General features: G+C 52.9%; 1 protein-coding gene across 5 annotated transcripts in view; it reads right to left on the bottom strand.

The window, feature by feature from the left end:
• Nucleotides 1-22,053, bottom strand: part of SPAG17 (sperm associated antigen 17) — a 1,244,773-nt gene that overhangs the window by 174,389 nt on the left and 1,048,331 nt on the right. For all 5 annotated transcript variants that reach the window (XM_078656351.1, XM_078656349.1, XM_078656348.1 and 2 more), the window contains one exon: nucleotides 7,944-8,098. In XM_078656351.1, coding sequence (XP_078512477.1) covers nucleotides 7,944-8,098 — 155 coding nt within the window. The remainder of the gene's footprint in view (nucleotides 1-7,943; nucleotides 8,099-22,053) is intronic.

A 22,053-nucleotide genomic window follows, 5' to 3' on the forward strand; every position in this document is an offset into this window, starting at 1 on the left:
TTTTTGCCCTAAGGCTCCTTGTGGGATCTCCTAAGCATGTCTAGGGGGTCGGGGGCTTCCACCCTGCCCCCTTTTATTGTTTTTTAATTTTTTTTCACCCTTTTTCTTGTGACTCGTTTACCGAGTCACAAGATGGCTGCCAACACTTCCTGGTTTGGAGTGTTGACAGCCAATCAGAATGAAGCTTGTGCTCAGGAGGATTCGTGAATCATCCTCGGTGCTCAGATATCGATATTTTTATTTTTAGAATTTCTCAGCAACTATTGAACGGATTTACACCATTAAAAAAAAAAAAGGTGCTTTCTGAACCAAGAGCTACCAAATTTGGTGTAACTCCGTTCAGTAGTTCGGGCTGTAACCGTGTCTAAATTTCCTATGGAAATTAACATGGGGAAAATGTGTTTTGGGACCCTCATTTTTTCTCAACCCCCGCTTGATGAATCACCCCAAAACCACCCCAGGAGCTGACCAGAGCGCCCCATTAGTTTAGAAAATTTCGCAAAGATTCATCAAATGGCGCCAAAGATATTGGCAAATCAAAAAACGCTTTTCGTATGGAAACTAAGTCTTAACTTGTTTTTTCTCCACTATTGTATACTTGAATCCGATTAGTTAGCAGTACGCCAAAAATTATTAACCTCTTGTGTGCCCATGATGAGCTCAGCTAGTCATGCAGCACGGTGGCACCCACACGGGGATAATTCCCCTTCTGTGCTGCGCGTTCCATTGGAACAGGCTTGGTCATGACGAGCTCAGCTCGTCATGAGCACAGCGCCACCGTGCTGCATGACGAGCCGAGCTCGTCATGAGCACCGTGGCGCCGCGCACGGCCCCCCTCCCCCCGTGCTGCGGGTGAATTAGCCTCGCGGCGAAGAGGTTAAGCAATATAGACAGCGGGAAGGCAAACTATCCCAACATGTTATCACAAGAAAAACACACCAGAGGATTCAATCATGAAAAAACAATTGTATACATAACAGAACTCTGAATGCAAGTAATAATAACAAAATAAATAAGAACGGCTACTAGTTGCATGCCTTAAGCAAGAGGTGACAAAGTGCAGCCTGTCCCACTGCTATATTTGCCTTTCTCCAACAATCTTGGCAGTAATGCTTGGTGCACATGCGTCCTTGCCCACGTTACCGCCCTGCATATGTCAGGCAGAGATGCTCGCGCAAGCAGGGCTGGTGAAGTTGTCATCTTTCTTGTTGAATGAGCTTGCACCCTTGGAGGTAACCGATGGACAGCCTTTTCATGGCAGAAGACAATCGTTGAAGTGATCTAACCAGCAATACTGGTCCTAGTTAGTGAGTGACCCTTCCTGGTTGCCGAGAAGGAAATCCGCAATAGAGAGGATTTACGAAAAATTCTTGTTCTTTGCAAATAAAACTTCAAGCAGCGCTTGATGTCCAAAGAATGGAGAGCCCTTTACGCCATGGAGGACGGATTTGGAGACAATGTAGGTAAGATTATAGGTTCATTGAGATGATAAGTAGAGGGCACGTTCGGTGTGAAGGAATGATTCGTACGTTGAATAACTGTGTCTGCCATAAATTGAAGAAATGTCCCTTTATGGTGAATGCTTGGGTTTCGCTGATACGCCTGGCTGATATAATGGCTAAGAGAAAAGCCACTTTCCAAGAAAGAAATTTTAAGTCACATTTAAGTATTGGCTCAAATGGGGATCGCGTAAATTGGGACAGAACTGTATTCAATAGCAGCAGTACTGGTGGAGATTTAACCGGTGGATAGGCCCTGAAGAGGCCTTTCGTAAATTCTTTAATGAGTCTATGAGACCACAAAGAACATTGAGCCAGACGTCGTCTTTATCTTGAATTGATACAAGGTGAACTTTTATGGATGAAGGCGAGAGTCCCACCTTGGCTGAGTGCAAGAGATAGGGCAATACTTGCTCTGGAGAAGACAAGAGTAGATGTAATGAATTAGCAATACACCATTCACAAAATCTCTTCCACTTTGCAGAATAGCACTTGAGCGTGGAAGGAGCTCCGGAATTTTGTAAGAATTGCTTTGCAGTCTTTAGGGATGTTCAAGTTCCCAAATTCAGCGAAGTGAGGAGCCAATCCAAATCCACTCTGATCTCAGGTCACGGAGATGCACTCTGATCTCAGGCTACGGAGATGCACTCTGATCTCAGGCTACGGAGATGCACTCTGACCTCAGGTTACGGAGATGCACTCTGATCTCAGGTCACGGAGATGCACTCTGATCTCAGGCTATGGAGATGCACTCTGATCCCAGGTTATGGAGATGCACTCTGATCTCAGGTCACGGAGATGTACTCTGATCTCAGGCTATGGAGATGCACTCTGATCTCAGGCTATGGAGATGCACTCTGATCTCAGGCTATGGAGATGCACTCTGATCTCAGGCTATGGAGATGCACTCTGATCTCAGGTCACGGAGATGCACTCTGATCTCAGGTTACAGAGATGCACTCTGATCTCAGATCATGGAGATGCACTCTGATCTCAGGCTATGGAGATGCACTCTGATCTCAGGCTATGGAGATGCACTCTGATCTCAGGTCACGGAGATGCACTCTGATCTCAGGCTATGGAGATGCACTCTGATCTCAGGCTATGGAGATGCACTCTGATCTCAGGCTATGGAGATGCACTCTGATCTCAGGCTATGGAGATGCACTCTGATCTCAGGTCACGGAGATGCACTCTGATCTCAGGCTATGGAGATGCACTCTGATCTCAGGTTACGGAGATGCACTATGATCCCAGGTTATGGAGATGCACTCTGATCTCAGGCTATGGAGATGCACTCTGATCTCAGGTTACGGAGATGCACTCTGATCTCAGGTCACAGAGATGCACTCTGATCTCAGGCTACAGAGATACACTCTGATCTCAGGCTACGGAGATGCACTCTGATCTCAGGCTACGGAGATGCACTCTGATCTCCAGCTATGGAGATGCACTCTGATCTCCAGCTATGGAGATGCACTCTGATCTCAGGTCACGGAGATGCACTCTGATCTCAGGCTATGGAGATGCACTCTGATCTCAGGTTATGGAGATGCACTCTGATCTCAGGTCACAGAGATGCACTCTGATCCCAGGCTACGGAGATGCACTCTGATCTCAGGCTATGGAGATGCACTCTGATCTCAGGCTATGGAGATGCACTCTGATCTCAGGCTATGGAGATGCACTCTGATCTCAGGCTATGGAGATGCACTCTGATCTCAGGTTATGGAGATGCACTCTGATCTCAGGTCACAGAGATGCACTCTGATCCCAGGCTACGGAGATGCACTCTGATCTCAGGTCACGGAGATGCACTCTGATCTCCAGCTATGGAGATGCACTCTGATCTCAGGCTATGGAGATGCACTCTGATCTCAGGCTACAGAGATGCACTCTGATCTCAGGCTATGGAGATGCACTCTGATCTCAGGCTATGGAGATGCACTCTGATCTCAGGTCACGGAGATGCACTCTGATCTCCAGCTATGGAGATGCACTCTGATCTCAGGTCACGGAGATGCACTCTGATCTCAGGCTATGGAGATGCACTCTGATCTCAGGTTACGGAGATGCACTCTGATCTCAGGTCACGGAGATGCACTCTGATCTCAGGCTATGGAGAGGCACTCTGATCTCAGGTTACGGAGATGCACTCTGATCTCAGGCTATGGAGATGCACTCTGATCTCAGGCTATGGAGATGCACTCTGATCTCCAGCTATGGAGATGCACTCTGATCTCAGGCTATGGAGATGCACTCTGATCTCAGGCTATGGAGATGCACTCTGATCTCAGGCTATGGAGATGCACTCTGATCTCAGGTTACGGAGATGCACTCTGATCTCAGGCTATGGAGATGCACTCTGATCTCAGGCTATGGAGATGCACTCTGATCTCCAGCTATGGAGATGCACTCTGATCTCAGGCTATGGAGATGCACTCTGATCTCAGGTCACGGAGATTCACTCTGATCTCAGGCTATGGAGATGCACTCTGATCTCAGGTCACGGAGATGCACTCTGATCTCAGGTTACAGAGATGCACTCTGATCTCAGATCATGGAGATGCACTCTGATCTCAGGTCACGGAGATGCACTCTGATCTCAGGCTATGGAGATGCACTCTGATCTCAGGCTATGGAGATGCACTCTGATCTCAGGCTATGGAGATGCACTCTGATCTCAGGCTATGGAGATGCACTCTCATCTCAGGCTATGGAGATGCACTCTGATCTCAGGTCACGGAGATGCACTCTGATCTCAGGTCACGGAGATTCACTCTGATCTCAGGCTATGGAGATGCACTCTCATCTCAGGCTATGGAGATGCACTCTGATCTCAGGCTACGGAGATGCACTCTGATCTCAGGTCACAGAGATGCACTCTGATCTCAGGCTACGGAGATGCACTCTGATCTCAGGCTACGGAGATGCACTCTGATCTCAGGCTATGGAGATGCACTCTGATCTCAGGTTACGGAGATGCACTCTGATCTCAGGCTATGGAGATGCACTCTGATCTCAGGTTACGGAGATGCACTCTGATCTCAGGTCACGGAGATGCACTCTGATCTCAGGTTACAGAGATTCACTCTGATCTCAGGCTATGGAGATGCACTCTGATCTCAGGCTATGGAGATGTACTCTGATCTCAGGTCACGGAGATTCACTCTGATCTCAGGCTATGGAGATGCACTCTGATCTCAGGCTATGGAGATGCACTCTGATCTCCAGCTATGGAGATGCACTCTGATCTCAGGCTATGGAGATGCACTCTGATCTCCAGCTATGGAGATGCACTCTCATCTCAGGCTATGGAGATGCACTCTGATCTCAGGTCACGGAGATGCACTCTGATCTCAGGCTATGGAGATGCACTCTGATCTCAGGCTATGGAGATGCACTCTGATCTCCAGCTATGGAGATGCACTCTGATCTCAGGCTATGGAGATGCACTCTGATCTCCAGCTATGGAGATGCACTCTCATCTCAGGCTATGGAGATGCACTCTGATCTCAGGTTACGGAGATGCACTCTGATCTCAGGCTATGGAGATGCACTCTGATCTCAGGCTATGGAGATGCACTCTGATCTCAGGCTATGGAGATGCACTCTGATCTCAGGCTATGGAGATGCACTCTGATCTCAGGCTATGGAGATGTACTCTGATCTCAGGTTACGGAGATGCACTCTGATCTCAGGTTACGGAGATGCACTCTGATCTCAGGCTACAGAGATGCACTCTGATCTCAGGTTACAGAGATGCACTCTGATCTCCAGCTATGGAGATGCACTCTGATCTCAGGCTATGGAGATGCACTCTGATCTCAGGTTACGGAGATGCACTCTGATCTCAGGTTACAGAGATGCACTCTGATCTCAGGCTACAGAGATGCACTCTGATCTCAGGTCACAGAGATGCACTCTGATCCCAGGCTACGGAGATGCACTCTGATCTCAGGCTATGGAGATGCACTCTGATCTCAGGTCACGGAGATGCACTCTGATCTCAGGCTACAGAGATGCACTCTGATCTCAGGTCACAGAGATGCACTCTGATCCCAGGCTACGGAGATGCACTCTGATCTCAGGCTATGGAGATGCACTCTGATCTCAGGTCACGGAGATGCACTCTGATCTCAGGCTATGGAGATGCACTCTGATCTCAGGCTATGGAGATGCACTCTGATCTCAGGCTATGGAGATGCACTCTGATCTCAGGTTATGGAGATGCACTCTGATCTCAGGTTATGGAGATGCACTCTGATCTCAGGTCACAGAGATGCACTCTGATCCCAGGCTACGGAGATGCACTCTGATCTCAGGTCACGGAGATGCACTCTGATCTCCAGCTATGGAGATGCACTCTGATCTCAGGCTATGGAGATGCACTCTGATCTCAGGCTATGGAGATGCACTATGATCCCAGGTTATGGAGATGCACTCTGATCTCAGGTCACAGAGATGCACTCTGATCCCAGGCTACGGAGATGCACTCTGATCTCAGGTCACGGAGATTCACTCTGATCTCAGGCTATGGAGATGCACTCTGATCTCAGGTCACGGAGATGCACTCTGATCCCAGGCTACGGAGATGCACTCTGATCTCAGGCTATGGAGATGCACTCTGATCTCAGGTCACGGAGATGCACTCTGATCTCAGGTTATGGAGATGCACTCTGATCTCAGGTTACAGAGATTCACTCTGATCTCAGGCTATGGAGATGCACTCTGATCTCAGGCTATGGAGATGTACTCTGATCTCAGGTTACGGAGATGCACTCTGATCTCAGGTTACGGAGATGCACTCTGATCTCAGGTCACGGAGATGCACTCTGATCTCAGGTTACAGAGATTCACTCTGATCTCAGGCTATGGAGATGCACTCTGATCTCAGGCTATGGAGATGTACTCTGATCTCAGGTTACGGAGATGCACTCTGATCTCAGGTTACGGAGATGCACTCTGATCTCAGGTTACAGAGATTCACTCTGATCTCAGGCTATGGAGATGCACTCTGATCTCAGGTTACGGAGATGCACTCTGATCTCAGGTTACGGAGATGCACTCTGATCTCAGGTCACGGAGATGCACTCTGATCTCAGGTCACGGAGATGCACTCTAATCTCAGGTACGGAGATGCACTCTGATCTCAGGTTACAGAGATTCACTCTGATCTCAGATCACGGAGATGCTCTTGCACCACTGCTACACTTCAGATTACGGATAGCTTCAGAAAAAAACTGCCTGTCCCCACATACAACACCCCACATCCAGTAATAAGGGATCATTCTATACTGAGAAGTAAATAGTCATTGCACATGGAATGTTGGCGCTCCTTGGAGATAGTAAGACTGGCCTGAGATCCAAAGACCTCCTATTAGAATGACCAGAACAAGGCCCAGGACAGAGGGTGGGCTACTGTCTAGATCAAAAAGCTAAGGCTGCGGTGGGTCCCGATGTGTGCTCTGTCCCAAGGAGATAGCTTCCCTTTCAGATATGGGGTATCCTGCGGTACACATCTGAATCCCTTCTACTGCATCTTCTGGAAGTGATTCCTTAATGTCAATGGTGGTGAAGACAAAACAGGTACCTAAGAGCATGTGAGAATCCCCTGAAAGAAACCGCCTCCTGCAGAGGATACTTGTCTCACCTCCAACCTGAGTGGTAGAGGCAATAGGAGAAAGGTTACAGAGCTGGAAGGTCAAATACGTGTAGTGCTTAGACTTGTGGGAAGTGAAGAAAACGACCCTATGCAGTTGAAACAGCTGGACACCTGGGAGTGCGAAGCGTGATGAAGGCTCCACCATACCATAAGAAAGAGAAAACCAATGTAGGTGAGCAGCTTGTACGGGAACTAGGGCCTGCCAGTACTCACTTATTTCTATTTTCTTTCTCTCTTAATGTTTGGGTACAGGATTGTGCCCTACCACAAGTAATTCCCTTTTGTATTTCATTGATTGTTTTTTGATTGCAATAAAAATCCTGGTCCGGCTGGACAGGTCAAATATATAGTCCCTATGGTGTTCTATATTTAAAAATTACTCATATGGCTAATTAAGCTCAGGACCTCTGCTCACGTTAAATAATGCCAGTACTCACGGCAGCAGTTTCTTTACAGGTTTAAGAAGCAGTTTCTGATCGAGAAGTCAGCGTTGTGAACAGACGCACAATCTCTCTAAGAAACACTGTTTTTGCTGAAAATGTAGCCAAGGATGGAGTTTTTAGAAGGCGGTACGCTTTGCAAATTCACCTTTGAGGAACGTTATCAGTGAAATTAACATTTCTCACCACCTGTGTCTGAATCGTAGCACAAGGACCAGTTGCCCAGATATGGGTTGGTCTTTGATTGACAAGGAGTGGACCAATGGACCGGTAGGACCTTGAAAGCACATTTAACAATGTTCTGCACCTCAGAGGTCTATGATTTGTTGCAGAGCTTACCTGGGGAAGTGATTGTAGTATTTTACAGGAGGAGAGCTTATGACATTGAGCTGAGAGATGCCGCCATCCTTGCGAAACGTTTCCATCTCCATCTCCTCCTCTTCCTCCACTTCAGAGCCCGGAACCACAACAGACACCACGCCATCAACCATGACCTGAGGATTGAAAACAAAGTCCATCAGAAGTGGAGGCCAGGCTTGGTGCAGAGTTAAGGTGGATTTCCAACAATTGGTCATAGGTTTGATTGCCTTCATAGAAGCTTATACTAATGTACAGTACAACATCTAGTCAAAGATGTGCCTTGGAAGCACCACCGTGGAAGACTAGGCGCCTCATGAAACAATGGGTAGATTGAGATTCTAATTAACGCTTTAAGTCTCAAACCTGTAGGCGCGTCTGAGGAGACTCTTTTCAAACACATTCATTGTTCTTGGTCAGCAAATGTCACTCGCATGCACTCTCTTTACAGGGTCAAGGGGGTCACCTGCACGCACTCTCTTTACAGGGTCAAGGGAGTCACCTCAGGCACTCTCTTTACAGGGTCAAGGGAGTCACCTGCAGGCACTCTCTTTACAGGGTCAAGGGAGTCACCTGCAGGCACTCTCTTTACAGGGTCAGGGGAGTCACCTGCAGGCACTCTCTTTACAGGGTCAGGGGAGTCACTCGCAGGCACTCTCTTTACAGGGTCAAGGGGGTCACCTGCACGCACTCTCTTTACAGGGTCAAGGGAGTCACCTGCAGGCACTCTCTTTACAGGGTCAAGGGGGTCACCTGCAGGCACTCTCTTTACAGGGTCAGGGGAGTCACCTGCAGGCACTCTCTTTACAGGGTCAAGGGAGTCACCTGCAGGCACTCTCTTTACAGGGTCAAGGGAGTCACCTGCAGGCACTCTCTTTACAGAGTCAAGGGGGTCACCTGCAGGCACTCTCTTTACAGGGTCAGGGGAGTCACCTGCACGCACTCTCTTTACAGGGTCAAGGGAGTCACCTGCAGGCACTCTCTTTACAGGGTCAAGGGAGTCACCTGCAGGCACTCTCTTTACAGGGTCAAGGGATTCACCTACAGGCACTCTCTTTACAGGGTCAAGGGGGTCACCTGCAGACACTCTCTTTACAGGGTCAAGGGAGTCACCTGCACGCACTCTCTTTACAGGGTCAAGGGAGTCACCTGCAGGCACTCTCTTTACAGGGTCAAGGGAGTCACCTGCAGGCACTCTCTTTACAGGGTCAAGGGGGTCACCTGCACGCACTCTCTTTACAGGGTCAAGGGAGTCACCTGCAGGCACTCTCTTTACAGGGTCAAGGGGGTCACCTGCACGCACTCTCTTTACAGGGTCAAGGGAGTCACCTGCAGGCACTCTCTTTACAGGGTCAAGGGAGTCACCTGCAGGCACTCTCTTTACAGGGTCAAGGGATTCACCTACAGGCACTCTCTTTACAGGGTCAAGGGGGTCACCTGCAGACACTCTCTTTACAGGGTCAAGGGAGTCACCTGCACGCACTCTCTTTACAGGGTCAAGGGAGTCACCTGCAGGCACTCTCTTTACAGGGTCAAGGGAGTCACCTGCAGGCACTCTCTTTACAGGGTCAAGGGGGTCACCTGCACGCACTCTCTTTACAGGGTCAAGGGAGTCACCTGCAGGCACTCTCTTTACAGGGTCAAGGGGGTCACCTGCACGCACTCTCTTTACAGGGTCAAGGGAGTCACCTGCAGGCACTCTCTTTACAGGGTCAAGGGAGTCACCTGCAGGCACTCTCTTTACAGGGTCAAGGGATTCACCTACAGGCACTCTCTTTACAGGGTCAAGGGGGTCACCTGCAGACACTCTCTTTACAGGGTCAAGGGAGTCACCTGCACGCACTCTCTTTACAGGGTCAAGGGAGTCACCTGCAGGCACTCTCTTTACAGGGTCAAGGGAGTCACCTGCAGGCACTCTCTTTACAGGGTCAAGGGGGTCACCTGCACGCACTCTCTTTACAGGGTCAAGGGAGTCACCTGCAGGCACTCTCTTTACAGGGTCAGGGGAGTCACCTGCAGGCACTCTCTTTACAGGGTCAAGGGAGTCACCTGCAGGCACTCTCTTTACAGGGTCAGGGGAGTCACCTGCAGGCACTCTCTTTACAGGGTCAAGGGAGTCACCTGCAGGCACTCTCTTTACAGAGTCAAGGGAGTCACTCGCAGGCACTCTCTTTACAGGGTCAAGGGAGTCACCTGCACGCACTCTCTTTACAGGGTCAAGGGAGTCACCTGCAGGCACTCTCTTTACAGGGTCAAGGGAGTCACCTGCAGGCACTCTCTTTACAGGGTCAGGGGAGTCACCTGCAGGCACTCTCTTTACAGGGTCAAGGGAGTCACCTGCAGGCACTCTCTTTACAGAGTCAAGGGAGTCACTCGCAGGCACTCTCTTTACAGGGTCAAGGTAGTCACCTGCAGGCACTCTCTTTACAGGGTCAAGGGAGTCACCTGCAGGCACTCTCTTTACAGGGTCAAGGGAGTCACCTACAGGCACTCTCTTTACAGGGTCAAGGGGGTCACTCGCAGGCACTCTCTTTACAGGGTCAAGGGGGTCACTCGCAGGCACTCTCTTTACAGGGTCAAGGGGGTCACCTGCAGGCACTCTCTTTACAGGGTCAAGGGAGTCACCTGCAGGCACTCTCTTTACAGGGTCAAGGGAGTCACCTGCAGGCACTCTCTTTACAGGGTCAAGGGGGTCACCTGCAGGCACTCTCTTTACAGGGTCAAGGGAGTCACCTGCAGGCACTCTCTTTACAGGGTCAAGGGAGTCACTCGCAGGCACTCTCTTTACAGGGTCAAGGGGGTCACCTGCAGGCACTCTCTTTACAAGGTCAAGGGAGTCACCTGCAGGCACTCTCTTTACAGGGTCAAGGGAGTCACCTGCAGGCACTCTCTTTACAGGGTCAAGGGAGTCACCTGCAGGCACTCTCTTTACAGGGTCAAGGGGGTCACCTGCACGCACTCTCTTTACAGGGTCAAGGGAGTCACCTGCAGGCACTCTCTTTACAGGGTCAAGGGAGTCACCTACAGGCACTCTCTTTACAGGGTCAAGGGGGTCACTCGCAGGCACTCTCTTTACAGGGTCAAGGGGGTCACTCGCAGGCACTCTCTTTACAGGGTCAAGGGGGTCACCTGCAGGCACTCTCTTTACAGGGTCAAGGGAGTCACCTGCGGGCACTCTCTTTACAGGGTCAAGGGAGTCACTCGCAGGCACTCTCTTTACAGGGTCAAGGGGGTCACCTGCAGGCACTCTCTTTACAGGGTCAAGGGAGTCACCTGCGGGCACTCTCTTTACAGGGTCAAGGGGGTCACTCGCAGGCACTCTCTTTACAGGGTCAAGGGAGTCACCTGCAGGCACTCTCTTTACAGAGTCAAGGGGGTCACCTGCAGGCACTCTTTACAGGGTCAAGGGAGTCACCTACAGGCACTCTCTTTACAGGGTCAAGGGAGTCACCTACAGGCACTCTCTTTACAGGGTCAAGGGAGTCACCTACAGGCACTCTCTTTACAGGGTCAAGGGGGTCACCTACAGGCACTCTCTTTACAGGGTCAAGGGAGTCACCTACAGGCACTCTCTTTACAGGGTCAAGGGGGTCACTCGCAGGCACTCTCTTTACAGGGTCAAGGGGGTCACTCGCAGGCACTCTCTTTACAGGGTCAAGGGGGTCACCTGCAGGCACTCTCTTTACAGGGTCAAGGGAGTCACCTGCGGGCACTCTCTTTACAGGGTCAAGGGAGTCACTCGCAGGCACTCTCTTTACAGGGTCAAGGGGGTCACCTGCAGGCACTCTCTTTACAGGGTCAAGGGAGTCACCTGCGGGCACTCTCTTTACAGGGTCAAGGGGGTCACTCGCAGGCACTCTCTTTACAGGGTCAAGGGAGTCACCTGCAGGCACTCTCTTTACAGAGTCAAGGGGGTCACCTGCAGGCACTCTTTACAGGGTCAAGGGAGTCACCTACAGGCACTCTCTTTACAGGGTCAAGGGGGTCACTCGCAGGCACTCTCTTTACAGGGTCAAGGGGGTCACTCGCAGGCACTCTCTTTACAGGGTCAAGGGGGTCACCTGCGGGCACTCTCTTTACAGGGTCAAGGGAGTCACCTGCGGGCACTCTCTTTACAGGGTCAAGGGAGTCACTCGCAGGCACTCTCTTTACAGGGTCAAGGGGGTCACCTGCAGGCACTCTCTTTACAGGGTCAAGGGAGTCACCTGCGGGCACTCTCTTTACAGGGTCAAGGGGGTCACTCGCAGGCACTCTCTTTACAGGGTCAAGGGAGTCACCTGCAGGCACTCTCTTTACAGGGTCAAGGGGTCACCTGCAGGCACTCTCTTTACAGGGTCAAGGGGGTCACCTGCAGGCACTCTCTTTACAGGGTCAAGGGGGTCACCTACAGGCACTCTCTTTACAGGGTCAAGGGGGTCACCTGCAGACACTCTCTTTACAGGGTCAAGGGAGTCACCTGCAGGCACTCTCTTTACAGGGTCAAGGGGGTCACCTGCAGGCACTCTCTTTACAGGGTCAAGGGAGTCACCTCAGGCACTCTCTTTACAGGGTCAAGGGAGTCACCTGCAGGCACTCTCTTTACAGGGTCAAGGGAGTCACCTGCAGGCACTCTCTTTACAGGGTCAAGGGAGTCACCTGCAGGCACTCTCTTTACAGGGTCAAGGGAGTCACCTGCAGGCACTCTCTTTACAGGGTCAAGGGAGTCACCTGCAGGCACTCTCTTTACAGGGTCAAGGGATTCACCTACAGGCACTCTCTTTACAGGGTCAAGGGGGTCACCTGCAGACACTCTCTTTACAGGGTCAAGGGAGTCACCTGCACGCACTCTCTTTACAGGGTCAAGGGAGTCACCTGCAGGCACTCTCTTTACAGGGTCAAGGGAGTCACCTGCAGGCACTCTCTTTACAGGGTCAAGGGGGTCACCTGCACGCACTCTCTTTACAGGGTCAAGGGAGTCACCTGCAGGCACTCTCTTTACAGGGTCAAGGGGGTCACCTGCACGCACTCTCTTTACAGGGTCAAGGGAGTCACCTGCAGGCACTCTCTTTACAGGGTCAAGGGAGTCACCTGCAGGCACTCTCTTTACAGGGTCAAGGGATTCACCTACAGGCACTCTCTTTACAGGGTCAAGGGGGTCACCTGCAGACACTCTCTTTACAGGGTCAAGGGAGTCACCTGCACGCACTCTCTTTACAGGGTCAAGGGAGTCACCTGCAGGCACTCTCTTTACAGGGTCAAGGGAGTCACCTGCAGGCACTCTCTTTACAGGGTCAAGGGGGTCACCTGCACGCACTCTCTTTACAGGGTCAAGGGAGTCACCTGCAGGCACTCTCTTTACAGGGTCAGGGGAGTCACCTGCAGGCACTCTCTTTACAGGGTCAAGGGAGTCACCTGCAGGCACTCTCTTTACAGGGTCAGGGGAGTCACCTGCAGGCACTCTCTTTACAGGGTCAAGGGAGTCACCTGCAGGCACTCTCTTTACAGAGTCAAGGGAGTCACTCGCAGGCACTCTCTTTACAGGGTCAAGGGAGTCACCTGCACGCACTCTCTTTACAGGGTCAAGGGAGTCACCTGCAGGCACTCTCTTTACAGGGTCAAGGGAGTCACCTGCAGGCACTCTCTTTACAGGGTCAGGGGAGTCACCTGCAGGCACTCTCTTTACAGGGTCAAGGGAGTCACCTGCAGGCACTCTCTTTACAGAGTCAAGGGAGTCACTCGCAGGCACTCTCTTTACAGGGTCAAGGTAGTCACCTGCAGGCACTCTCTTTACAGGGTCAAGGGAGTCACCTGCAGGCACTCTCTTTACAGGGTCAAGGGAGTCACCTACAGGCACTCTCTTTACAGGGTCAAGGGGGTCACTCGCAGGCACTCTCTTTACAGGGTCAAGGGGGTCACTCGCAGGCACTCTCTTTACAGGGTCAAGGGGGTCACCTGCAGGCACTCTCTTTACAGGGTCAAGGGAGTCACCTGCAGGCACTCTCTTTGCAGGGTCAAGGGAGTCACCTGCAGGCACTCTCTTTACAGGGTCAAGGGGGTCACCTGCAGGCACTCTCTTTACAGGGTCAAGGGAGTCACCTGCAGGCACTCTCTTTACAGGGTCAAGGGAGTCACTCGCAGGCACTCTCTTTACAGGGTCAAGGGGGTCACCTGCAGGCACTCTCTTTACAAGGTCAAGGGAGTCACCTGCAGGCACTCTCTTTACAGGGTCAAGGGAGTCACCTGCAGGCACTCTCTTTACAGGGTCAAGGGAGTCACCTACAGGCACTCTCTTTACAGGGTCAAGGGGGTCACTCGCAGGCACTCTCTTTACAGGGTCAAGGGGGTCACTCGCAGGCACTCTCTTTACAGGGTCAAGGGGGTCACCTGCAGGCACTCTCTTTACAGGGTCAAGGGAGTCACCTGCGGGCACTCTCTTTACAGGGTCAAGGGAGTCACTCGCAGGCACTCTCTTTACAGGGTCAAGGGGGTCACCTGCAGGCACTCTCTTTACAGGGTCAAGGGAGTCACCTGCGGGCACTCTCTTTACAGGGTCAAGGGGGTCACTCGCAGGCACTCTCTTTACAGGGTCAAGGGAGTCACCTGCAGGCACTCTCTTTACAGAGTCAAGGGGGTCACCTGCAGGCACTCTTTACAGGGTCAAGGGAGTCACCTACAGGCACTCTCTTTACAGGGTCAAGGGGGTCACTCGCAGGCACTCTCTTTACAGGGTCAAGGGGGTCACTCGCAGGCACTCTCTTTACAGGGTCAAGGGGGTCACCTGCGGGCACTCTCTTTACAGGGTCAAGGGAGTCACCTGCGGGCACTCTCTTTACAGGGTCAAGGGAGTCACTCGCAGGCACTCTCTTTACAGGGTCAAGGGGGTCACCTGCAGGCACTCTCTTTACAGGGTCAAGGGAGTCACCTGCGGGCACTCTCTTTACAGGGTCAAGGGGGTCACTCGCAGGCACTCTCTTTACAGGGTCAAGGGAGTCACCTGCAGGCACTCTCTTTACAGGGTCAAGGGGTCACCTGCAGGCACTCTCTTTACAGGGTCAAGGGGGTCACCTGCAGGCACTCTCTTTACAGGGTCAAGGGGGTCACCTACAGGCACTCTCTTTACAGGGTCAAGGGGGTCACCTGCAGACACTCTCTTTACAGGGTCAAGGGAGTCACCTGCAGGCACTCTCTTTACAGGGTCAAGGGGGTCACCTGCAGGCACTCTCTTTACAGGGTCAAGGGAGTCACCTCAGGCACTCTCTTTACAGGGTCAAGGGAGTCACCTGCAGGCACTCTCTTTACAGGGTCAAGGGAGTCACCTGCAGGCACTCTCTTTACAGGGTCAAGGGAGTCACCTGCAGGCACTCTCTTTACAGGGTCAAGGGAGTCACCTCAGGCACTCTCTTTACAGGGTCAGGGGAGTCACCTGCAGGCACTCTCTTTACAGGGTCAAGGGAGTCACCTCAGGCACTCTCTTTACAGGGTCAAGGGAGTCACCTGCAGGCACTCTCTTTACAGGGTCAAGGGGGTCACTCGCAGGCGCTCTCTTTACAGGGTCAAGGAAGTCACCTGCAGGCACTCTCTTTACAGGGTCAAGGGAGTCACCTGCAGGCACTCTCTTTACAGGGTCAAGGGGGTCACCTGCAGGCACTCTCTTTACAGGGTCAATGGAGTCACCTGCAGGCACTCTCTTTACAGGGTCAAGGGAGTCACCTGCAGGCACTCTCTTTACAGGGTCAAGGGAGTCACCTGCGGGCACTCTCTTTACAGGGTCAAGGGGGTCACTCGCATGCACTCTCTTTACAGGGTCAAGGGGGTCACCTGCAGGCACTCTCTTTACAGGGTCGAGGGGGTCACCTGCAGGCACTCTCTTTACAGGGTCAGGGGAGTCACCTGCAGGCACTCTCTTTACAGTGTCAAGGGGGTCACCTGCAGGCACTCTCTTTACAGGGTCAAGGGGGTCACATGCAGGCACTCTCTTTACAGGGTCAAGGAAGTCACCTGCAGGCACTCTCTTTACAGGGTCAAGGGAGTCACCTGCGGGCACTCTCTTTACAGGGTCAAGGGGGTCACTCGCAGGCACTCTCTTTACAGGGTCAAGGGAGTCACCTGCAGGCACTCTCTTTACAGGGTCAAGGGGTCACCTGCAGGGACTCTCTTTACAGGGTCAAGGGGGTCACCTGCAGGCACTCTCTTTACAGGGTCAAGGGGGTCACCTGCAGGCACTCTCTTTACAGGGTCAAGGGGGTCACCTGCAGGCACTCTCTTTACAGGGTCAAGGGGTCACCTGCAGGCCCTCTCTTTACAGAGTCAGGGGAGTCACCTGCAGGCACTCTCTTTACAGAGTCAGGGGAGTCACCTGCAGGCACTCTCTTTACAGGGTCAAGGGAGTCACCTGCAGGCACTCTCTTTACAGGGTCAGGGGAGTCACCTGCAGGCACTCTCTTTACAGGGTCAAGGGAGTCACCTGCAGGCACTCTCTTTACAGGGTCAGGGGAGTCACCTGCAGGCACTCTCTTTACAGGGTCAGGGGAGTCACCTGCAGGCACTCTCTTTACAGGGTCAAGGGAGTCACCTGAAGGCACTCTCTTTACAGGGTCAAGGGGGTCACTCGCAGGCGCTCTCTTTACAGGGTCAAGGAAGTCACCTACAGGCACTCTCTTTACAGGGTCAAGGGGGTCACTCGCAGGCGCTCTCTTTACAGGGTCAAGGAAGTCACCTGCAGGCACTCTCTTTACAGGGTCAAGGGAGTCACCTGCGGGCACTCTCTTTACAGGGTCAAGGGGGTCACCTGCAGGCACTCTCTTTACAGGGTCAAGGGAGTCACCTGCAGGCACTCTCTTTACAGGGTCAAGGGAGTCACCTGCAGGCACTCTCTTTACAGGGTCAAGGGAGTCACCTGCAGGCACTCTCTTTACAGAGTCAAGGGGGTCACCTGCAGGCACTCTCTTTACAGGGTCAAGGGAGTCACCTACAGGCACTCTCTTTACAGGGTCAAGGGGGTCACCTGCAGACACTCTCTTTACAGCGTCAAGGGAGTCACTCGCAGGCACTCTCTTTACAGGGTCAAGGGAGTCACCTACAGGCACTCTCTTTACAGGGTCAAGGGAGTCACCTGAAGGCACTCTCTTTACAGGGTCAAGGGGTCACCTGCAGGCACTCTCTTTACAGGGTCAAGGGGGTCACCTGCAGGCACTCTCTTTACAGGGTCAAGGGAGTCACCTGCAGGCACTCTCTTTACAGGGTCAAGGGAGTCACCAGCAGGCACTCTCTTTACAGGGTCAAGGGGGTCACTCACAGGCACTCTCTTTACAGGGTCAAGGGAGTCACCTGCAGGCACTCTCTTTACAGGGTCAAGGGAGTCACTCACAGGCACTCTCTTTACAGGGTCAAGGGGGTCACCTGCAGGCACTCTCTTTACAGGGTCAAGGGGGTCACTCACAGGCACTCTCTTTACAGGGTCAAGGGAGTCACCTGCAGGCACTCTCTTTACAGGGTCAAGGGGGTCACTCACAGGCACTCTCTTTACAGGGTCAAGGGAGTCACCTGCAGGCACTCTCTTTACAGGGTCAAGGGAGTCACTCACAGGCACTTTCTTTACAGAGTCAAGGGGGTCACCTACAGGCACTCTCTTTACAGGGTCAAGGGGGTCACTCGCAGACGCTCTCTTTACAGGGTCAAGGAAGTCACCTGCAGGCACTCTCTTTACAGGGTCAAGGGGGTCACCTGCAGGCACTCTCTTTACAGGGTCAAGGGAGTCACCTGCAGGCACTCTCTTTACAGGGTCAAGGGAGTCACCTGCAGGCACTCTCTTTACAGGGTCAAGGGAGTCACCTGAAGGCACTCTCTTTACAGGGTCAAGGGGTCACCTGCAGGCACTCTCTTTACAGGGTCAAGGGGGTCACCTGCAGGCACTCTCTTTACTGGGTCAAGGGAGTCACCTGCAGGCACTCTCTTTACAGGGTCAAGGGAGTCACCTGCAGGCACTCTCTTTACAGGGTCAAGGGGGTCACTCACAGGCACTCTCTTTACAGGGTCGAGGGAGTCACCTGCAGGCACTCTCTTTACAGGGTCAAGGGAGTCACTCACAGGCACTCTCTTTACAGGGTCAAGGGGGTCACCTGCAGGCACTCTCTTTACAGGGTCAAGGGGGTCACTCACAGGCACTCTCTTTACAGGGTCAAGGGAGTCACCTGCAGGCACTCTCTTTACAGGGTCAAGGGGGTCACTCACAGGCACTCTCTTTACAGGGTCAAGGGAGTCACCTGCAGGCACTCTCTTTACAGGGTCAAGGGAGTCACTCACAGGCACTCTCTTTACAGAGTCAAGGGGGTCACCTACAGGCACTCTCTTTACAGGGTCAAGGGGGTCACTCGCAGACGCTCTCTTTACAGGGTCAAGGAAGTCACCTGCAGGCACTCTCTTTACAGGGTCAAGGGGGTCACCTGCAGGCACTCTCTTTACAGGGTCAAGGGAGTCACCTGCAGGCACTCTCTTTACAGGGTCAAGGGAGTCACCTGCAGGCACTCTCTTTACAGGGTCAAGGGAGTCACCTGCAGGCACTCTCTTTACAGGGTCAAGGGGGTCACCTGCAGGCACTCTCTTTACAGGGTCAAGGGAGTCACCTACAGGCACTCTCTTTACAGAGTCAAGGGGGTCACCTGCAGGCACTCTCTTTACAGGGTCAAGGGGGTCACCTGCAGGCACTCTCTTTACAGGGTCAAGGGGGTCACCTGCAGGCACTCTCTTTACAGGGTCAAGGGAGTCACCTGCAGGCACTCTCTTTACAGGGTCAAGGGAGTCACCTGCAGGCACTCTCTTTACAGGGTCAAGGGGGTCACCTGCAGACACTCTCTTTACGGGGTCAGGGGAGTCACCTGCAGACACTCTCTTTACAGGGTCAAGGGGGTCACCTGCAGGCACTCTCTTTACAGGGTCAAGGGAGTCACCTGCAGGCACTCTCTTTACAGGGTCAAGGGAGTCACCTGCAGGCACTCTCTTTACGGGGTCAGGGGAGTCACATGCAGACACTCTCTTTACAGGGTCAAGGGGGTCACCTGCAGGCACTCTCTTTACGGGGTCAAGGGAGTCACCTGCAGGCACTCTCTTTACAGGGTCAAGGGGGTCACCTACAGGCACTCTCTTTACAGGGTCAAGGGGGTCACTCGCAGGCGCTCTCTTTACAGGGTCAAGGGAGTCACCTGCAGGCACTCTCTTTACAGGGTCAAGGGAGTCACCTGCAGGCACTCTCTTTACAGGGTCAAGGGAGTCACCTGCAGGCACTCTCTTTACAGGGTCAAGGGGGTCACCTACAGGCACTCTCTTTACAGGGTCAAGGGGGTCACTCGCAGGCACTCTCTTTACAGGGTCAAGGGGGTCACTCGCAGGCACTCTCTTTACAGGGTCAAGGGGGTCACCTGCAGGCACTCTCTTTACAGGGTCAAGGGAGTCACCTGCAGGCACTCTCTTTACAGGGTCAAGGGAGTCACCTGCAGGCACTCTCTTTACAGGGTCAAGGGAGGCACCTGCAGGCACTCTCTTTACAGGGTCAAGGGAGTCACCTGCAGGCACTCTCTTTACAGGGTCAAGGAGTCACCTGAAGGCACTCTCTTTACAGGGTCAAGGGAGTCACTCACAGGCACTCTCTTTACAGGGTCAAGGGAGTCACCTACAGGCACTCTCTTTACAGGGTCAAGGGAGTCACCTGCAGGCACTCTCTTTACAGGGTCAAGGGAGTCACCTGCAGGCACTCTCTTTACAGGGTCAAGGGAGTCACCTGCAGGCACTCTCTTTACAGAGTCAAGGGGGTCACCTGCAGGCACTCTCTTTACAGGGTCAAGGGGGTCACCTGCAGGCGCTCTCTTTACAGGGTCAAGGCAGTCACTCACAGGCACTCTCTTTACAGGGTCAAGGGAGTCACTCACAGGCACTCTCTTTACAGGGTCAAGGGAGTCACCTCAGGCACTCTCTTTACAGGGTCAGGGGAGTCACCTGCAGGCACTCTCTTTACAGGGTCAAGGGGGTCACTCGCAGGCGCTCTCTTTACAGGGTCAAGGAAGTCACCTGCAGGCACTCTCTTTACAGGGTCAAGGGAGTCACCTGCAGGCACTCTCTTTACAGGGTCAAGGGGGTCACCTGCAGGCACTCTCTTTACAGGGTCAAGGGAGTCACCTACAGGCACTCTCTTTACAGGGTCAAGGGAGTCACCTGCAGGCACTCTCTTTACAGGGTCAAGGGAGTCACCTGCAGGCACTCTCTTTACAGGGTCAAGGGGGTCACCTACAGGCACTCTCTTTACAGGGTCAAGGGGGTCACTCGCAGGCACTCTCTTTACAGGGTCAAGGGGGTCACTCGCAGGCACTCTCTTTACAGGGTCAAGGGGGTCACCTGCAGGCACTCTCTTTACAGGGTCAAGGGAGTCACCTGCAGGCACTCTCTTTACAGGGTCAAGGGAGTCACCTGCAGGCACTCTCTTTACAGGGTCAAGGGAGTCACCTGCAGGCACTCTCTTTACAGGGTCAAGGGAGTCACCTGCAGGCACTCTCTTTACAGGGTCAAGGAGTCACCTGAAGGCACTCTCTTTACAGGGTCAAGGAAGTCACTCACAGGCACTCTCTTTACAGGGTCAAGGGAGTCACCTACAGGCACTCTCTTTACAGGGTCAAGGGAGTCACCTGCAGGCACTCTCTTTACAGGGTCAAGGGAGTCACCTGCAGGCACTCTCTTTACAGGGTCAAGGGAGTCACTCACAGGCACTCTCTTTACAGGGTCAAGGGAGTCACTCACAGGCACTCTCTTTACAGGGTCAAGGGAGTCACCTGCAGGCACTCTCTTTACAGAGTCAAGGGGGTCACCTGCAGGCACTCTCTTTACAGGGTCAAGGGGGTCACCTGCAGGCGCTCTCTTTACAGGGTCAAGGGAGTAACTCACAGGCACTCTCTTTACAGGGTCAAGGGAGTCACTCACAGGCACTCTCTTTACAGGGTCAAGGGAGTCACCTCAGGCACTCTCTTTACAGGGTCAGGGGAGTCACCTGCAGGCACTCTCTTTACAGGGTCAAGGGGGTCACTCGCAGGCGCTCTCTTTACAGGGTCAAGGAAGTCACCTGCAGGCACTCTCTTTACAGGGTCAAGGGAGTCACCTGCAGGCACTCTCTTTACAGGGTCAAGGGGGTCACCTGCAGGCACTCTCTTTACAGGGTCAAGGGAGTCACCTACAGGCACTCTCTTTACAGGGTCAAGGGAGTCACCTGCAGGCACTCTCTTTACAGGGTCAAGGAGGCACCTGCAGGCACTCTCTTTACAGGGTCAAGGGAGTCACTCACAGGCACTCTCTTTACAGGGTCAAGGGGGTCACCTGCAGGCACTCTCTTTACAGGGTCAAGGGAGTCACCTGCAGGCACTCTCTTTACAGGGTCAAGGGGATCACTCGCAGGCACTCTCTTTACAGGGTCAAGGGAGTCACTCGCAGGCACTCTCTTTACAGGGTCAAGGGAGTCACCTGTAGGCACTCTCTTTACAGGGTCAAGGGAGTCACCTGCAGGCACTCTCTTTACAGGGTCAAGGGGGTCACCTGCAGGCACTCTGTTTACAGGGTCAAGGGAGTCACCTGCAGGCACTCTCTTTACAGGGTCAAGGGAGTCACTCGCAGGCACTCTCTTTACAGGGTCAAGGGAGTCACCTGCAGGCACTCTCTTTACAGGGTCAAGGGAGTCACCTGCAGGCACTCTCTTTACAGGGTCAAGGGAGTCACCTGCAGGCACTCTCTTTACAGGGTCAAGGGAGTCACCTGCAGGCACTCTCTTTACAGGGTCAAGGGAGTCACCTGCAGGCACTCTCTTTACAGGGTCAAGGGAGTCACCTGCAGGCACTCTCTTTACAGGGTCAAGGGGGTCACCTGCAGGCACTCTCTTTACAGGGTCAAGGGGGTCACCTACAGGCACTCTCTTTACAGGGTCAAGGGGGTCACTCGCAGGCGCTCTCTTTACAGGGTCAAGGAAGTCACCTGCAGGCACTCTCTTTACAGGGTTAGGGGAGTCACCTGCAGGCACTCTCTTTACAGGGTCAAGGGAGTCACCTGCAGGCACTCTCTTTACAGGGTCAAGGGAGTCACCTGC

Source organism: Lissotriton helveticus, chromosome 8 (assembly GCF_964261635.1).
Source record: "Lissotriton helveticus chromosome 8, aLisHel1.1, whole genome shotgun sequence".
NCBI classification, from domain to species: domain Eukaryota; kingdom Metazoa; phylum Chordata; class Amphibia; order Caudata; family Salamandridae; genus Lissotriton; species Lissotriton helveticus.